General features: G+C 38.0%; 1 protein-coding gene and 1 long non-coding RNA gene across 6 annotated transcripts in view; one reads left to right on the top strand and one right to left on the bottom strand.

Annotated features, from left to right (window-relative positions):
* Positions 1 to 500: 500 nt before the first annotated feature.
* The window catches only part of LOC134639788 (uncharacterized), a 20,221-nt gene continuing 3,050 nt past the window's right edge, over positions 501 to 17,671 (bottom strand). The window contains exons 2-3 of the long non-coding RNA XR_010095386.1: positions 690 to 1,088; positions 501 to 594 (exon numbers count right to left, since the gene is read on the bottom strand). This is a non-coding gene — a long non-coding RNA (uncharacterized LOC134639788). The remainder of the gene's footprint in view (positions 595 to 689; positions 1,089 to 17,671) is intronic.
* Positions 13,935 to 17,671, top strand: part of LOC134639787 (atlastin-2-like) — a 19,634-nt gene continuing 15,897 nt past the window's right edge. For all 5 annotated transcript variants that reach the window (XR_010095385.1, XM_063491208.1, XM_063491207.1 and 2 more), the window contains exon 1: positions 13,935 to 14,036. Coding sequence is in view for 4 of the 5 variants with exons in the window: in XM_063491208.1 (XP_063347278.1) it covers positions 13,964 to 14,036 (73 nt within the window). In the remaining variant the exon portion in view is untranslated. The remainder of the gene's footprint in view (positions 14,037 to 17,671) is intronic.

The raw sequence follows: 17,671 nt of genomic DNA, 5'->3' as shown, positions 1-17,671 counted from the left end.
ATGGAGAACATTTTAAAACAATAGCGCTCTCTATATAATATATATCTATCTGTATCTCACTAACCCTATATATTGATATCTAAATCTCCATATATCTTCCTATATATATCCATATATCTACTTATCCTCCCAAGTGTATCCTTTTTGTTATAGCCATTCAGGTTTTTGATTATTAATTCCCATTAATAATAACAGGCTCATAATAATTATTGAGTAAACTTGTTTTTTTTAAATAATCTAAAATGACTATTTTGTAATAATTAAGCTTAATTAAATTCATGTTTGCTGTAAAATATACAATAAACATATGTAGTGACTTTGAACATCTTTTGGAAATGTCATTGTAAAATAATGCTTGCAGTATAGGAATAATTTCATTTTATGCAGTTATGAGCAGTAAATGGATCTGAGCAAATGTTTGTGACTTCAGAGAGAAGGACAATAAAATTATTTTTCTACCTTAGTCCAAATAATGTATGCTCATTTTATTCAATACATTCAGGAAAACGCACAGTAAATTTTTCTTCTTGATGCTCCAATCGCAAGCAAGCTCTTCTTGTTTCTGGATTATTTCATCTGGGGCCTGATCTGCTTCTACAAAGAGAATATATTTGAACTCTTTAAAACTAGTATATTAAATGTATTTTTTGGTTGTTTTAGCAGATTCTGATTGATGAGTGTGTGCTCACAGTGTTAGATGTCTTGCAGAGTTCCTCATTTTCCAGGGAATTGGACTCTGACTGCCAATCATGACAAATCTGAGCACAAGATGGGAAGCCCTTATCCACATATCCAGATAGTTCAGATGGAGGACCATAGAGATATCTGCGTCCAACAGTATTAAACCCATGATGCACATGAGGATTGAGGTAGTTGAAAGGAGTTGAAAGTGACCCAATGGAGAGTCTTCAATAACCTGCTACCTCATTACTTTGGCTCACATGAGAGGGGGCCTCAACACCACTCTTCGGTCTACACAAAGCCTTCTCCAGGGGAAAAGAGTTGGCACTCCTGCTGACTGAGTCCCATGTGTATGGATTTCCTGAGGCTGGTGCAGATTTATAATATCCAGGTTTAATGAAAGCAGGCTGACATGGCGGGTGGGTGGGTTGGGGGGGTATAAAAAGTAAAGAAATTGGTACAGAGAGTTAAAATAATTTTTGTACAGTTGGGAAAACACCAAACACTAGACCTAAAAGATCTTACTAATGAATGTGATTACCCTCAGCGAGTTATGTCACAATATTATTGTTTCAAATGTATGAACACTCAAGTAGAGATTTATTATTCAAATCATTTTTTTGTAGAGTAATTAAACATGTCAAGCACTGCCAAAATACAGAGTCCCACCAATTATAAAGTAAAATACCCAATTACATGAAAATTGTGCTTGAATAGGCCACAATATTTGAGAAAAAGGATTTAGTGTCAAAAGAACTAGGAAATGTCTTCATTACAGCATCTGAAATTTAAGTTAAATACAACATAAATATAAACATGACAAAATACAATGCATACAAACTCATTTTGGTTCCTTTCATGGTTATCTGCTTCAGTTAGTGAGGAATTTAGGGAAGTTAAGTGCTGTGACAGTGCAAGATTGAAACAAATGGTTAACACGAGAGAAAAGATAAGACTAACTGGATGAAAGCTTTAGTCAGTGCTAAATTAACATTAGTTTAGCAATAAATCTAGAGATGTTAACTTAAAGCAGTCGAGGGGGGGGAAAGGTGTTACTTTAGCGGAAAGAGCAGCTATAGATTTTAATCATGATCATGTATTTTTGAGTGAATTGTAAACTTTGTGCTGTATGCTTATGTCCACATAAGCTTAGAGGCTGCTGGTTAATTTCTACTTTTTCACAAGCCACCTTTGGACACTAGTGGGAGCCCTCCACTCAATGCCCACGGTTTCTTGAGCTCAGTTAAATGTAGGTTACATGTAATACAGTGGACACAGTATGTGGTTACGTGCAAAGTCTCTAAAAAGACATTCTAAAATTACTGTGGCAGGACCAAAGGACAGCACCTGATTGACTCTGATGCTGTTCCAAACATGTAAACTGTTTATAAAAAAAGAAAAGGAAAAAAAAGAAAAAGAAGAAAGAGTTATCACCAACCTCCAGACGATGACCTATGTGGTAGACTGTATTCCCAGAAAGTCCCTTTACACAGTTTAGACTTTTCCACTTACTGTAAATACACAGTAAACAGATCTGGAATTCAGTACTGGTCTGATTATTTTTGTGCCTCTATTCTGAACGCACAAAAATAATTTTTGCAAGTACAAACGTTGCATTTTGAGGAGAAAATTATTTTGAGCGAAGAAAAGCTTAATTTGAGCGAACAAAATTCATTGCTGTGTGCAAGTTCAGTGTTTGCTATTATCCATATACACACACAATAACAGACCTCTGCTCTGTGTTCTGACAGACATCTGAGGACCTGCTGTCAGTGTGTCGCTCCTGCTCTCAACATATCTGCTCCCTGCACGCTCAACTCTGTACACTGTGCCATAAAACCAACCAATCACAGACTTGGATGCAAAAATTCTGATTGGCTGTTTTGGTCGCCCATCAGCTCGCTAGCTACTGCATTCCAGAAACGTTAGGATGTTTAATTAGTTTATTTTAAGATACATAATGTTTTAAGATATTATTATTCGACTGCATGGCTAGATTGTCGTAGCAGTTCTGATCATGATTTTAAGCATAAAATACCTGAAATCCAAAATTAATTAAAATGTGTAAACAGAGTAGAACGACTTTGGCGTGATGTCTGGATTGCAGTCAGTAGCCAGTACCATGATATTCTTCACTCACTGGAGGAGGACGGCCTGCTTGACATTTCTGATGTCATTCATCTCCTTGGTGTCCACTACATATTTGTGCTTTGACTCCAAGCATATCTTGGCACCTTTGTTGGCGGATGGAATAATAATCCCATCAGGACAGGAGGTCTCACTCATGTACAGCTCTGGTGTATGGGACATCTACAAGAGCTGGACAAGGGGGAGAAACTTGAGGTACCAGATCATAAAAAGATTTTTTTTTTTTTTTTTTATTTAAATGTTGAATTTCAAAATATTAGTGAGCAGGTAACTCTTGTCTTCTGACATTAATAAATTGAACACTTGCAGGACATTTGGGAGATGTTGCTGGTGATTTCTTTTATACATTCTTGCTTTTCAGTTACCACTAATCTAAATTACTGTAAGAACAAAATGAAAACAAAGGTCACCTTTTTTAATTTTTAATTAATCATTTGGAACATTCTCAGTCACATGGTGTAACCTGTACATACAATTCTTGCAACAGGTGTCAAACCAACAGTGACACCCTGACACCTAACATGGACTTGAAAGTCAACGCTGTTAAAAGTTCTCAAATACTGAATAATATTTTTGCTGAAACATTCAGATAACAATTAGACAAGCAAACAAAGCACTTGCTGAGTATCTCTCAACATAGAGTCCTACACAAGGTTTTACCCCAAAATGTAGAACTAATGACAAGATGAGTACCTAAACAATGGAGTGTTGATATCATTTGTACTTTAGTTTTAAATGGCAATCAGCTGCCATTTTTTTAGGTTTGTTACATCCCCAGGCTAGCCTAGGGGATAGAAGGGACTAACATAAAGTTAAAACAGTGAAGGAGGAGTCAAGACGGTAGTTTTAAAAGGTTGACTTTCACCTAGTCGTAAAGTTTGGGTTCAGACTGACAGTCAGCTTCAGAGAGAGCCAAGGCCAACATAACAAACAAAACATCCCTGATACGAAAAGTCACAGTACAAGTGCACGGACTCACAACTGGGTAACAAATGGAGTGATCGCTCCTTACATTCGTGGTCAAACTTGCATGTTATTTTGAAATGTCTCTTTTCATCAGGATGGGAACATGGGATTGGCCGGTCATCCACTGGAGCACATGCTGGACAGCAAGAGACTGACTTTTCACCAGCTGCACCACCTGTGTTTCCATCTGTTATGTTTGAAAATGTTTATGAAGTCTATTCTAAATAAAAAGCAATCTGAATGTTTGTAATTAATATCTAAGGATGCTTTAAGGTGCCCTGCATGCTGAAGCAGTAAAATACTGAAAAGATGCCTACGGTATATATACACAATACTATAGGTATATACACAGGTAATACTATATAGTACCTGATACTTCAATCTCCTGCAAGAAATCTTGCAAAAAATGTGTGATCTTCCTCTCAGTTCTCTCCCTAGATGTCCTTTTTTCACTGAAATGTGGTTGGCAGTTCATCATAATGAAATCAGCGTCTGGCTGTAAATAGGGAAATAAAGTAGATTATATTGTAGATATATTGTTCGGTCAAAGCTATTAAATGAAAACAGGATAACTACAGTATAGATAAGTGGACTGTCTTCCAGATCAGACTGAAGCTGTTATGTTAATACTTACTTTGAGGATGTTCCCAGGAGCAAACAAATTAGAGTGCAAGACAATAGCACTTTGGGGGGGGGGGATATATAAAAATGAAAAACTAGTTTGGGAAAAAAGTGGTTAATGATGTTGCTGACTTTTTTTCACCCCTTACCGGATCATGCTTTCCTTACTGTCCATCTTTATCTGGTTTGTGTATCCACAGCTGACAATTTCATCAACCCACATCATCAGAGACTGTACCTGCTGCATCTTCAACCTGGAAATGTATAACACGAAAGAGAAGGTACAGAAGGTGAAAAGTATTTAAAAAACACCATACTCATAATATATCATGTACCAGAGCTGATGATTAGTGAAGATTCCACATCTGCAACATCATCCTTAGACAGCTGAAGTCCACCTCTGAGCAGAGGAAATTATAGCACCATTCTTTGAAAAATGCAGGAGATGGGCCACCTTGGGCAAAGCTGACTGCAATTAATTCACCAACAGTTCTGTGTAGCCAAATGATTGTAATCATTCTCAGGTACCATTTACAAAAATATAAGATACGTATTAAATGTAATACACAAAGCTTGTATGTAACCAACCTGAAGTTTTCATTGTTAAGATCGGTCAGAGAATACTTGGGATTTTTGCCCTTGTTCTCAGGTCCTTCAAAGAATCTGCTTTCAATACCTGAAATCATGTCTTTCATGCAAAAAATAATAATAATCCAAATTTTTAAGTTATCCATTATTTATTGACACCAGGATAAAACAGGTAATAGGCATCTCACCACTTAAAAACTCTCCAGTGAAAACCACCTTAAGGACACTGATAGAAGATGCATTTTCTCTGCCACTGGAGAATGCCTCTGTCTGGAAGGTCTTCTCTGTCCACACACAACTTGAATTCTGTTGTGGTGTGGACTTGTTGTTCAAGGAAACGCAATGCATTTTGCATGCTTAAAAAAATTAAATTAAATTAAAAAAAAAAAAAAAAAAAAAAGGGTAGAAAACATCCTAAATTCTCAAAGACAAATGATCATGTTCAGATTAAAAGGCGCTGCCTAATTAAAGATGGTTAAAAATCATTGCAGCATGTTCTGTGCAACAACCTTTAATTTAAAGTAATGTGGTCATAAAATATTTTATATGACATTAAACCCCAGTTATTGTGTAAATGATCTTACACATAATTTTAACAAATGGTTCAAATAATAGTGTGTTTATGAACAAAAAAATCAAAAAGTACCTGTCTGTTGTGCATACTGAAGTTTGAGCTGGTGTGTATGGAGTTTTATCATTTGCTGCAGGCACCATGCATTGAAAGTTGTTGACGAAACAAAGTTTAAAAAAAACCTCAAAAACATATGTTTATGTCGACTGTAACTGATTAACAGTTTTTCATAAACAGCTGAAAAGAGATTACCCATCCTCACAACGACTGGCATGGACTGTGATCTCTCTTCTGGAAAGTCCTTAGTACATTTTGGACAAATTACCTACAATTTGAAAGAGGGATGCATGTTACGCATAGTGGAAATAGGATCATTACTGATCAAAAATTAATTGTAGTCACTTTGGATTTTAGTAATGTGCTAGGTTTACCTTGCATTTGCTTTTCACGATGCATAACTCAGATTCCTGCAGATTTAGAAAACAGTAATTGTGATACTACATATTTTGTTGTTTTTCAGCAAAATCAGTAATTACGTCTCACCTCACTTCATCAGAAGACAATTTTCCTTTGCACATCTTGATGTGTACTGCAAGTATCTGCAGAGGCATCACTTCATTACACTGGTAACATATCTTCTTTGGAATCTTTGAAAAGTGCTGTGAGTCGGGAGGTAGAGGAGATGTGTCTAATGATTCCTGAAGAGGTACAATGTAAAAAGTGGCTTTGCCACCTCTTGACACAGCTTTCAGTGTTTTGACAGAATATCCCTCCATTTCAGGTGGAATTACAGTGAGCTTTCATCGACCACTGCCACCTTTATTAAGAGAAAGAGGATTGGGAAAAAAATAGCATGAACAGCAAAAGTATCCGCTACATAATCATAATGCAGAATAAGCATGCAACAATGCCTAAAACACACACAAAAAAATGCAATTAACAACAAACCATTTGTTGTTAATTGCAACAAATGGTTGCAAAGATGTTACATTTTTGGAAATGTTTCTTCCAGAAGTCTGAAAATCTTCGTTAAAAACACAGTTAATTAGAATGGAACACTAAATGGACAGTGGCATATGATTCAGGTTAATGGATAATGGATAATGGCAAACACTGCTTTTAATACCGGCTCTACAAACGTACCTCTGCTTGGTCACCAGCTTCTGGAAGAGACACTGTTTGTCTCCCCATGCCCCTCAGCTGGCGAAGGTGTGTGGGATGTGTTTTTTGACAGCAAATAAAAACTGAGGGCTATGGTCTTACTGCCTGCTTTAACAAGCTGCTTAGTAGATGTTAAACATCTCTTTTTACCAAGACTGAAGTTTGATTTGAAATATCCTGGAAATGATCTGTGGGACGAAAATGTATGAGTTTAAAAAAAAAATGCAGCGTTGCATAACATAAGAGTTATTGTTTATAAAGCTGTTAAAGATGTCATCTGTCCTGAATAGTATATTTTAATTTAAACATCTATGTTGTTAAATTGGCCTCCATGAAGGATTTGTGGCATGTTGTTAAGCAACAAAGATACCAGATTTCTGACTGCCGACTCAACTGTACCATTACCCTAAAAACAGATTTAAAATGATTTAGTTAAAACTGCAAAAATTAGTCATGAAAGTGGTCACATGGAGATACACATCCTCAGTAAGAAAACTATGCTGTTAATTAGCCATAAGGTAAGCTTAAACTCTACAACTGCACCTGTAACTACAATTTCACAACATATTTAATAAAAGGTACTGCAAATTACTTAATACACAGAACAAAAATCTGAACTCACCTGCTTGTTTTGGTTTAGTATTATTGGAGCCATTGTTTGATTCTGTCATCTCTTCATTAGCTGCAGAGTAAATCAAAAATCCCTCCTTCTGGAAGAAGCTAAGCTGAGGAGGAAACACCCCTTCAGGACTGACTCTTTCCAAATCTGTTTCATAACAATGTGACAGCACTATGCTACACCAACAATGGTCTTAAAAAATTATATATTTAAAAATAAAATAATTAAACATACCAACAGAAAATGGGTTTTAATCTAGTTTAAACCACTGGATTTAGCTACATTTTGGACAGTGTTTCCGGAATGCGGCAGCTAGCGAGCGACCAAAACAGCCAATTAGAATTTTTACATCCATGTCTGTGATTGGTTGGTTTTGTGGCACACTGTACAGAAAGAGTTGAGCGTGCAGGGAGCAGAGATGCTGAGAGCGGGAGTGACACACTGAGAGCAGGTCTTCAGATGTCTGTCAGAACACAGAGTAGAGGTCTGAGCAAGAGCAAATGCCAACAACTGAGCGTGAGGGGCTGTTATTGTGTGTGTGTGGATAATGGCAAACACTGAAATACATTTCTTGCTCACAGCAATGAATTTTGTTCGCTCAAATTAAATTTTAAAATAATTTTCTCTTCAAAATGCAACATTTGTACTTGCAAAAATTATTTACGTGCGTTCAGAACAGAGGCACAAACATAACGCCATACTATGGCGGTCTGAAGGTTCTGTCACTGTTCTCTGACCCGCTTGCTAAACTTACCAATCGTTGTCATCATGTGCGTCTCTCATATTTCTGCTGGCTGATGGACCGGCTAAGAATAGCACAGACACAGATTAACACGACCGCTTTCACTCCCCCTTTCAAAAAAACCAATTACTTTCCACCTGTCAGTTTCACAGGCATTAACCTCCTTCTCCTTGTGTGCCTTGACCTTTTCCTATGTACAACTTCATCTTAGCCATTATAGTGTGAGGGAGAAGGGGTGTAAAGGAGACTATTATTGAACCCATAGTAAAAAGAGGGGAAAAAAATACAGCTAGACATAATAATCCTAGCAAGCCAGATAATTTAATTAGTGTAGTTTTTGATCACCTTTGTGAAATATTTATTGATTATTATATTGATTGTGGTGCATGTAAATGTGCTCTGTCTCTTCTTTTTCGAAAGAAAAAGCTACATCTTTGTCACCCCAGACAAATACAGTTTACAACTGCATGTAAAACACTCAAGATTAAAACTTGGACATTCTCCTGACACACTGAATGTGTATCGGATTAGTTGACTACAGGAAAGACAAGTGAGTCACCTCCAGCGACTCCTAAATGTCACATTTAATCCTGGGATGGAGCGGGATCTCCAGGATAAATGGGGGTTGTCCCTGAGAGACAGGAGTGGTGATCCGGCATCTGTCAGACACCCGATCACAGTTAACCAACTTAAACCTTAGCAGCTGTTTAAGGTGAGCTTTAAAGCCACCTTACCATTTCTCTGTTGTCCCTTTAGCTCTGTGTGTACATTGACTGTATTCATCTGTGTCCAGTAGAGTTTAGAGTGTTACAGTCTACAGGAACGTTACAGTGCCCTTGTTTACCTTCCCTAAACAGCTTTGTTAGATAACAGAACTTGAACAAGCATTTCCTAGATAAACAAAATGCCAGTGAAAACTCACCTCACTTGCTACCCTAGCTAATGCAAAAAGTCCAAGCTATGGTTACACACCTGTCACCAAACTGCAACCTAAGAAGCCCAAGACAAAACCATCTTACCCATCTAGTTGTTGTGAAGCTTTTGTGTTACAGGATCTTCATCTACTATATGTTGAGCAATGGACTACCGGATTAGCTTGACCACATAAATTACCTCTTGTACAAGGCTTGGACAGAGCCAGGACAGCTGTTTTTAACTTTTAGTACTCTTTCATGTCATTTATTTGCTTAAAAGGTATATCCAGATATAAAATTGAACTCTCTCAAGAACAGTAATAAAAAGAAAAAGATCTCCATGGTATAGTGACATAACATAACAAGTGGTATTATTTAAATGTTCCTTGTTTTTTTCCCCAGTAATCAAATCAGTTACCTTCAAGGTAACATTATACACATTAATTTCTTTTTTTTAATTTGTTTGTCTTTGATGGTTACATCTGTTGACTCATATTTTCCAGAATTTGTTGAGCATTTCTTTGTTTGACAATTCAATAATGGAAAATAACATTATAATACACATTACTCACAGTATTTACATTGTCCCAGCACAGCATTTTCACACTGCAGGCTTACTTGTGGTTCCTGTGGCAGAACCTTTAGCTATCAAGCCCTCTCCAATGGAACCAGCTCCCAGTTTGGGTTTAGAAGACACTCTTTCTACTTTTAAGATTAGAGCTCAGTCTTTTTAATTAAGGCTTATAGGCTTAAACTACTGCCTAACAGTCACAACAGGAAAATAATTGAAATGTAGGGCATCAGCAAGAAAAGTAAAAGACCAACTGTACTCATGTCAAGTTTCCCTGCTGTTTACTAGGAGATGCAGGAGGACACTGAAGAGACTGATTCACTAATTGAACACAGGTGCAGGTTTAGCACAAAAAGAATGCAGGAATGTGGGCAAAGCCTGCAGCAGACCAAACTGGAGTTTAAGCCAAACAGAGATTTCAAAATAAAAGAGTAAGTGACTAAACAAAAACAACACAAAGACGCTAAGGTTCTTACCATGAAGCATCCTTCAGTCTCCTCTTTTCATTACTCATGCATCTGTATATCAGTACTGCATATCATCAACTTGTCTATCCTCTCCTACTTCTACTTCCTGTGTTATATTATTTTGGTGGCCTCTCTCTGTTGCTCCTTTATCTTCTCTTTGTCCCCACAACACATCCACTCATGGCAGATGACTGCTCCTCCCCACATCTTTTTCTATTGGAGTTTTCTTCCTGTTAAAAGTGAGATCTTCCTCACCACCAAAACCAAGCGTTTGTGCACTAGGGACTGTGATCAGTGGAGTTCTTTTATTTTTTTGTAGGGCCTTTCACACAATATGAAGTTCACAGTTCAATTCAAAATCTAACTGAACTGAATTGGATGTGTTATCATGCCAATGAAAACTCACATCACTGACTTTTCAGACATATAGTTAGAGGGTATGAAGAAAAGCTGCCCTCCTTTTTAGCAGAGAAACTATACGGGATGTCAGTCCTGTATTTTGGATGTGGGCAAATACATGAACTGAGTTTATCACACTAAGAAGAGCTTTTATGGCTTTTTGTTTAGTAACCATCGTGACTGAGAGCAGTTAGAGCCATAAAGTTAGTAAGCAGAGTGCAGCTTTTCTCTAATGTCTTGAATATATGGCTAAACACATGAGATAGCTGCTTATCTTTACTGTGGGTAGTTTCCCTGTGTCAGCAAAATTAAGCTTTACCAAAGTAAGGAGGAGGAATATTTTGCTGAAATTGTACAAGGCCTAAAAATGGCTGCTAGTGGCCACAATATGTAAATAAATTAATGGTGAGTTAGTGAACTATTGAAGGAAATAAAACTGAAAGTCATGCTAGTGGGCTTGCGTGTGTGTGTTAATTGCTATACTAGGATCCTTCTATGCTTGCAATGATAGTTTTGGCATGTTAAGATTAGCTAATCAGTGCTAAACACAAAGAAGCTGATGGTATATATTGATGTGATAAGGCGCAAATGAAAATGTATTAAATTTTCCTTTCTGGTTTTTGTGTTGTTACATTTTGATTTGGGGGACAGATGACCTCACTACTTCCAAGATTAGGCCTCAAACTTTAATCTTGAACAAAGGTTATCATTAGGGCTGGATCAAATGCAATCAATTCACACTGCTGCTGGACTTCCCATGATGCACCGAGCAGTTCTTGTACACTTTGCCCACGTATTTTACTACTGCATGCCATTAACAATTATCTTCTCTCTACCCCAGTGTGTTTTTTCATCATCTCTTTATGGTCTCCTTGTCTCACTTCTCTTTTCCCTGGCCCCCAAAGGTCACAGCAGATGGCAGCCCCTCTCTGAGCCCGGTTCTGCTAGGTTTCTTCCCATTAAAAGGGAGTTGTTCCTTCCCACCATTGCCAAGTGCTGTTCTTAGGGGATTGTCAGATTGTGTGGGGTTATCTGTTTTGGTTTGTAACCGTTTCCTCCCAATGGCAGTCAAATGTATAATGCCTCCAACCGTACCTAAGACTGTGTAACAAACCTCTAGCCCAAAAATCTATTACTATTACACGATCTCAGTGTGTTTTAGTTTTTGAAAATGTCCATAAAGATCAATTCTATTCTAATCTAGTGGTGGCAGTCGATCATATACGTTACTGGAATTAATAACAATGACTGAAATATTTTGTGATCACAAAAAACTTAAAGTAAGATATACTCATTCAACATATGCCTCCAAAAGTCAAAGCAGTTCAGCAGAGGCCACCCAAGAGGCAGAGCTAAAAGGGAACGAACAACAGCCTCGATTAATCTCAGTGACCACAGTGTATAAATATACATACCACATCCGAGTTTCAGTTTGCCAATAAGAATTGTCTTATTTAAACAAAAAAAGAAAGATAAAGGGTTGTAGGCCTGACAAAAAAAACCTCCAAAAAAACAATAACAACAGGTAAGCGGAGCCTAGACCAGCCCTAATTTAATACAAAGGAAAAGCTAAGAGCCTCTTTCTCAAAGGCAAGGAGGAAAAAAAAGTAAAGCCTCACAAGAAACCAAAGGATGCTGTTAAATAGAGGACAGAGCAATCATCAATCACTCCCACCTGAGAGAGGGAGAGAAAGCAGAGCAAAAGCGAGAGAGAGGAAGAACACACAAGGAGTAGACATGTAACACATGAAAGCACTCAACTTTCCTTGGCTTAATAACTGTTCAAGTATAGTTTATTCTGCTCCTTTAGTATGTCTGTATGTAAAGACATATTTCTGATTGTGATTATTAGACAAGAACAAGAGTAGTAGAGAAGAGAAGTGAAGCACCCAAACAATAAAGAGTACAGGCAGGATCCCACAAAAATGTTGAGGAAATGGATATAATTTCCTTCAAGATCCCTATCTCACACTCTACAGATGGGAAGCAATGTTGTTAATGATGGTAGCATTGGTGAACCAATGAGACCTAGTCATGTTAACAACAGAAAAATAGAACAAGATGATAATGCTGTGGCTATGAAGGCCAGGTTAAAGCAGCAGCTCTGAATGTGTCACATGTAGCTCTCATCACATTTCCTGACTCTTTGTATAATATTACAAAAAGAAACTATGCATGGACTCTAAAACAGTTTTTTTTATTAAGCTGTAAACATGTTTTTTTTTTAATTATGTGAAGTTGGGCATCTATTGGAACTAAGTCTAAAAAGAGACCCACAACCATCTCCTTTGGCTCTTCTGATGGGACACCGAGGCATTCCCAAGCCAGTCTAGATGCTTAATCTCTCCAGTGTGCCTTGGACCGTCTAACCATGGCCTCCTCCCATGTCCAAAGAGGACATGCCCCAAAACTCCTTTGGGTTGTCCAACTATCTTAAATGGCTCCTTTTCAATAACGAGGAGTAGCAACTCTACTCTGAATTCCTCCTGAATGACCCATTTCCTAATGCTATCTGAAAAGGAAAAGCCCAGACACCTTCAGGAGGAAGCTTATTTTCCCCACATGTATCTACCATGTCATTCTTTCAGTCCTCTACCTTGGCTGTGATTTCCACTGTTTGTCCCTCTGTGGTATCTTGCAGGATCCTGGTAGGTGAGGTTTATTGGTGCAACTTGAGTACCTGGTCAGTCTCCCTGGGGTATTTAAGAGCTGACTGTTTCAACTTTTGCTCTTTCTTTATTGACCCAGCAGCAGTTTTGGAATGGCCTGTCTACCAGCAGAGTTCTCTGTTGTATGACGGAGGCAATGTACAAAGCATCTGGTACAACTGGTCTGTTGGCCATTCTTGCTTATGCTGTTGCTGAGAAGAGCAAAATAATAATGTACAAAGAGATGAAAGAGTAACAAGTGTTAAAAGCAATGAAAAGTGTCCATTGCAGACCAGTACAACATCCACACTGATTCTAATGATGCACCAGACAACAGCAAGACCATAAGGTATTTGAACTCCAGCTGAACAGCAGCAACTAATTCCCAACCTAGAGTACACGATTTTATAAGTGAGCCATGGCCTCTAACTTGGAGGTGCTAATCCCCCACAGAGGTCCTGATCTCTTCAATAAATAAAGAATAACTATACTTTTTAAATTATAGTTTTGTAGTAAACAAACCCTAGATGCCAATAGAAGTGCTTTCAATGCCCACCAGGGGGCTGCAGCTCACACTTTGGGAATCACTGCAACAGGGGGTTGAGAGAACTCATTGGTACGCCCCTGAAATCAGACTTTATGCTGGTGTCAGGGGGACGAAATGTAAAGTTTGAATTGGTGCAATGATTAGTTGAACGTGTGCTGTAAAATAATTAAAGAAACACTTGTTTTGCCTCTGGGATATCTGTAAATAGTTTGCATTGCTGCGGCAGCAGCCACGGGGCGGGATAAAACTTCAGCAGAGTGCGCGAGAAGAAAAAAAAAAGCTCCTTTGACGTCAGCAACGGTAGGTTTCAGTAGTCCAAGATGGCGGCGGAGAGCGGGTTGGTTAACAGAACTCACTTGGAGAACAACTACAGCCACGGACTCGATGGCAAAGGTAAAGTATTTTTATTTGTGCGAAAAGACGTGTGACAGCGAGCTGATGGGGAGAGTGAAGCCGGGACCACGTTTACGAGTTAAAGTGTTTATGTTTCGGTGGTCTTTGTCCCAGTCAGGGGGCTTTGCCGTTAGCCAGACGTTTCTGTTTTCAGTTGGAGAGACCCGTGGTGTCCTGCCAAATGCGGTACCCCGGCCAGAATGTGTCTGGTGTAGCTCGCAAACACAGAGGCAACTTGGTTTAAAGTCTACGAATTTTACTTGAGTTGAAATGAGTCTTATCGGGTTTTGAGTCCTCTGTTAAAGTGTGGGTTTTTTCTTAAGTAACTTCGGCGAAAAAGCAGCTGTAGAAAAGTGATTCCGACGCGGATACAAAATTCAAACGCGACACCTGTCTGCTCGTTTGGCCGGGCCGTCACTTTCACCTGGTTTCAGGAAGGACCCACGGCTTGTCCGCGCTTTTTTTTTTTTTTAACTTTCCACATCCTGCATGCTCACTTTGAACTGCCTTAAAGTGCTTTCATTCTTAAGTTTGAAACCAATGTCCTTTAACCGGATTGTAGGCAATACAAATCGAGTAACGTCGCGCTAATCTCATCCCACTAATGACTGGGATATTTTTACATCCCTATAAGTAGTCTGCTCACTTTGTTAGCAAACCTAAACAAGGTAATTGCCAATCAGATCTCCATTTGCTTGTGTTTTTTTGCAGAAAATAAAAATATCATAGCCATGAACCTATGAAGATACTGTAGATCATTTGTCTCCTTTTTCATTTAGTTTTTTTGTATTGAATTCTATGTATTTTGTATATTCCTTGGCAGAGTTACATTAGCCCATTGCCACTGAGTGTAGTTGTGATGTAATACAAACCTCTGACTTATTAACAATTTTAACACAACACGAGAATTTAACGTTTTCCAGATGATGATAACATGTCTTTGTGATAAAGCTTCTTAAGCCTTCTTTTCATCCCAGTGGGCAACTTCTATACCGTGCTGAGGAAAGTGGTTATGCTATTTGTGTTTTTATTTTCCCTCCCCACACATTTGTCACACAGATAACCTGAGTAAATACAATATTCAGTTTTTAAATGAGCATTGTAATTTATTAATGGAAAAAAGGTTACCTACCTGGCACTGTGTGGAAAAAGTAAGTAGACTCCCTTATAAAATATGACTAAACACATTTTTTGTAACCTTTCACTAGTCACACCCAGCCCTGATTACTGCCAGACCTGTTGAATAAATAAATTATGCAAACTGAACCTGTCTGACAAAGTGAAGTCGGCTAAAACGTCTTAAAAAGTAACACATCAAGGCACACTCTACTGAAACTCAACAAATGAGAAACAAAATCATTGACATCTATCAGTCTGGAAAGGATTACAAGGCTTTGAAACTCCAGCAAATCACTGTAAGAGCCATTATCAACAAATGGAGTAAACTTGGAGCAGTGGTGAACTTTCTCAGGAGTGGCCTTTGGGAAAGTATTCTGTGTTCTGATGAGACAAAAATTTAAACTTTTTGGAAGTCAGGATCTGGCCAACTTGCTCTAATTGATGGAACCATAAATTCTACTCTCTACCACGAAATCCTGAAGGAGACTATGTGACTAGCAAGTTCAACCGCACTCACATTATGCAGCAGTACAATGATCTGAAACACACCAGAATAGTCCAGTTCTGAATAGTTTAAAAATAATCGTTTTGGAGTGGCCTAGTCAAGTCCAGACTTAAATCCAATTGAAAGGCTTTGGCATGACCTTAAACAGATTGTTCAATCTCAAACCCTCCTGTGTGGCAGAATTAAAGCACTTGCGAAAAAAGAGTGGGCAAAAATTCCTCCACAGTGAAGTAAGACTCATTGTTATCGCAAGCCCTGTGTGTGGCACAACCAGGTGTTAGGTTCGGGACCAATTACTTTTTCACACAGGGTCAGGTGTTTTGGGGTAATTTTCCATTAATAAATGAAATCATTTAAAAAATAAATGTTATTTATTTTGATTATCTTTGTCTAATATTACAATTAGTTTGTTTTTAATTATAAATCAGAAAGGGGCAAATACTTTTTCACAGTACAGTATATTTCATTGTCTGCTAAAACTACATAGCCTACTACCTCAATCTCTTATAGCATAACTTTTTAGTAGATTTCATTTTAGGGTACGAAAGCTTTTGACACCCAGGAAAGGGATTGTGACCTTTCCCCAAAAGGAAAAATCCACAGGACTATGATAAATATACTTTTGATCAGTTTAAAAGCTGGGTTTAGTTTACTTAACCTTAAAATACACGTTTGGTTATCAAATAACCATAAGTAACACGAAAAAACATTTTGTTAAGTAAGATAATTTCAACCTGCAGCAAATTTTACAGGAAATCTGCCATTATTTAAAGATCATGCCAGGCTAAACCAGCAGTTTGCATACAGATAATTTTCATTTTACCTCATTAAGACTGTGTTCAGGCAACAAGATATTCTTTTCATGTTTAACCCTGTTAAACAGACGGTTTGATAAAAGATTGTATTGGCTTTTACCTGCAACAGTTGTTTCAGTAATACAGTGAACAGAAGTGGTGTGCTATATCTTTGCTGCCAGTTGTGTGTAACAGAAAGGAGAGGCTGCAGCTTCACCATAAACCATCATATAATAGCTATTAGTCTAAATTGGACTGTTAACTTGCCCATGATACTTTTCACTGTTTTACTGAGCTGTGGTCATAATGGTTATGTTGAAACCTACAGTTAATGTTAAATGTTTTTAAAAGCCTGTCACATCTTTCCCGTCTATGTTGTGATAACTTCAACTTGTTTTACAAATGTAGAAAATAGTCCTATTGCCAGCAGTTTAATGCAGCGTACATTTGTTAAACCAAGTCAAAATATTTGACTGAATACTAAAGAGTTGCTGCTGTGACAGTCAGGAATCCTTATCGTGATAACCCTTATGTCTAGTTTGGAACACACCAGCTGACTCTGTGGCAACAACAGCATTCACTCCGGCTGCTCTTAATCTGCACTTTGTCCTTGCAGACTCCACATTGGTCTGCTTGTTGCAACTCAACATTTCCCCTTGTTGACTCGTGTCCAGAGAGGCCAAGTCAGGTTGTCTTTTAGTGTTGAAGTGCAGGGAATTTAGCATAGCTGCATCTTAATAGCCTACAGTGAACTCCTCCTTCTTTATGCATTGAATAAAAAAGTATCACCTAGTAATTAACATGTATATTCTGGATGTGCTACGGCTGGAAGAAGGAGTTTTAACCAGGCTTGTGACTAGCTGGTGTTACTAATCTGTGGTTGCAACAGTAGATTTTTGCTTGAAATCTTCTCCTTTTTTCCCCCCCAACACTTTAAATGCCAGTTTTCTCTCTTGTGACTCAACTAGAAATGTTATTTGTTAATTGTTTAATCATGCTTGACTAACTGGATATGATGTTTTCTTTTTATAGTACAGTTTTACTCCCAAAGGCCATTTTCTTTGTAATTTTTGCACTCCTACACAGACATTGCCTGTTTAAAGTAGGAAACATTCCATATTTAGACAGCTGCTTAAGTTACTGGACTGTAGCTTTATCAAAGTCTGCCTCAGATGTAGTGCAGGAGTCGAGGGGAGGGGGTGAGGGCAGGGAAGCTC

Source organism: Pelmatolapia mariae, linkage group LG13, assembly GCF_036321145.2.
Source record: "Pelmatolapia mariae isolate MD_Pm_ZW linkage group LG13, Pm_UMD_F_2, whole genome shotgun sequence".
In the NCBI taxonomy this organism is placed as follows: domain Eukaryota; kingdom Metazoa; phylum Chordata; class Actinopteri; order Cichliformes; family Cichlidae; genus Pelmatolapia; species Pelmatolapia mariae.
This window is presented reverse-complemented; position numbering and strand designations above follow the sequence as displayed.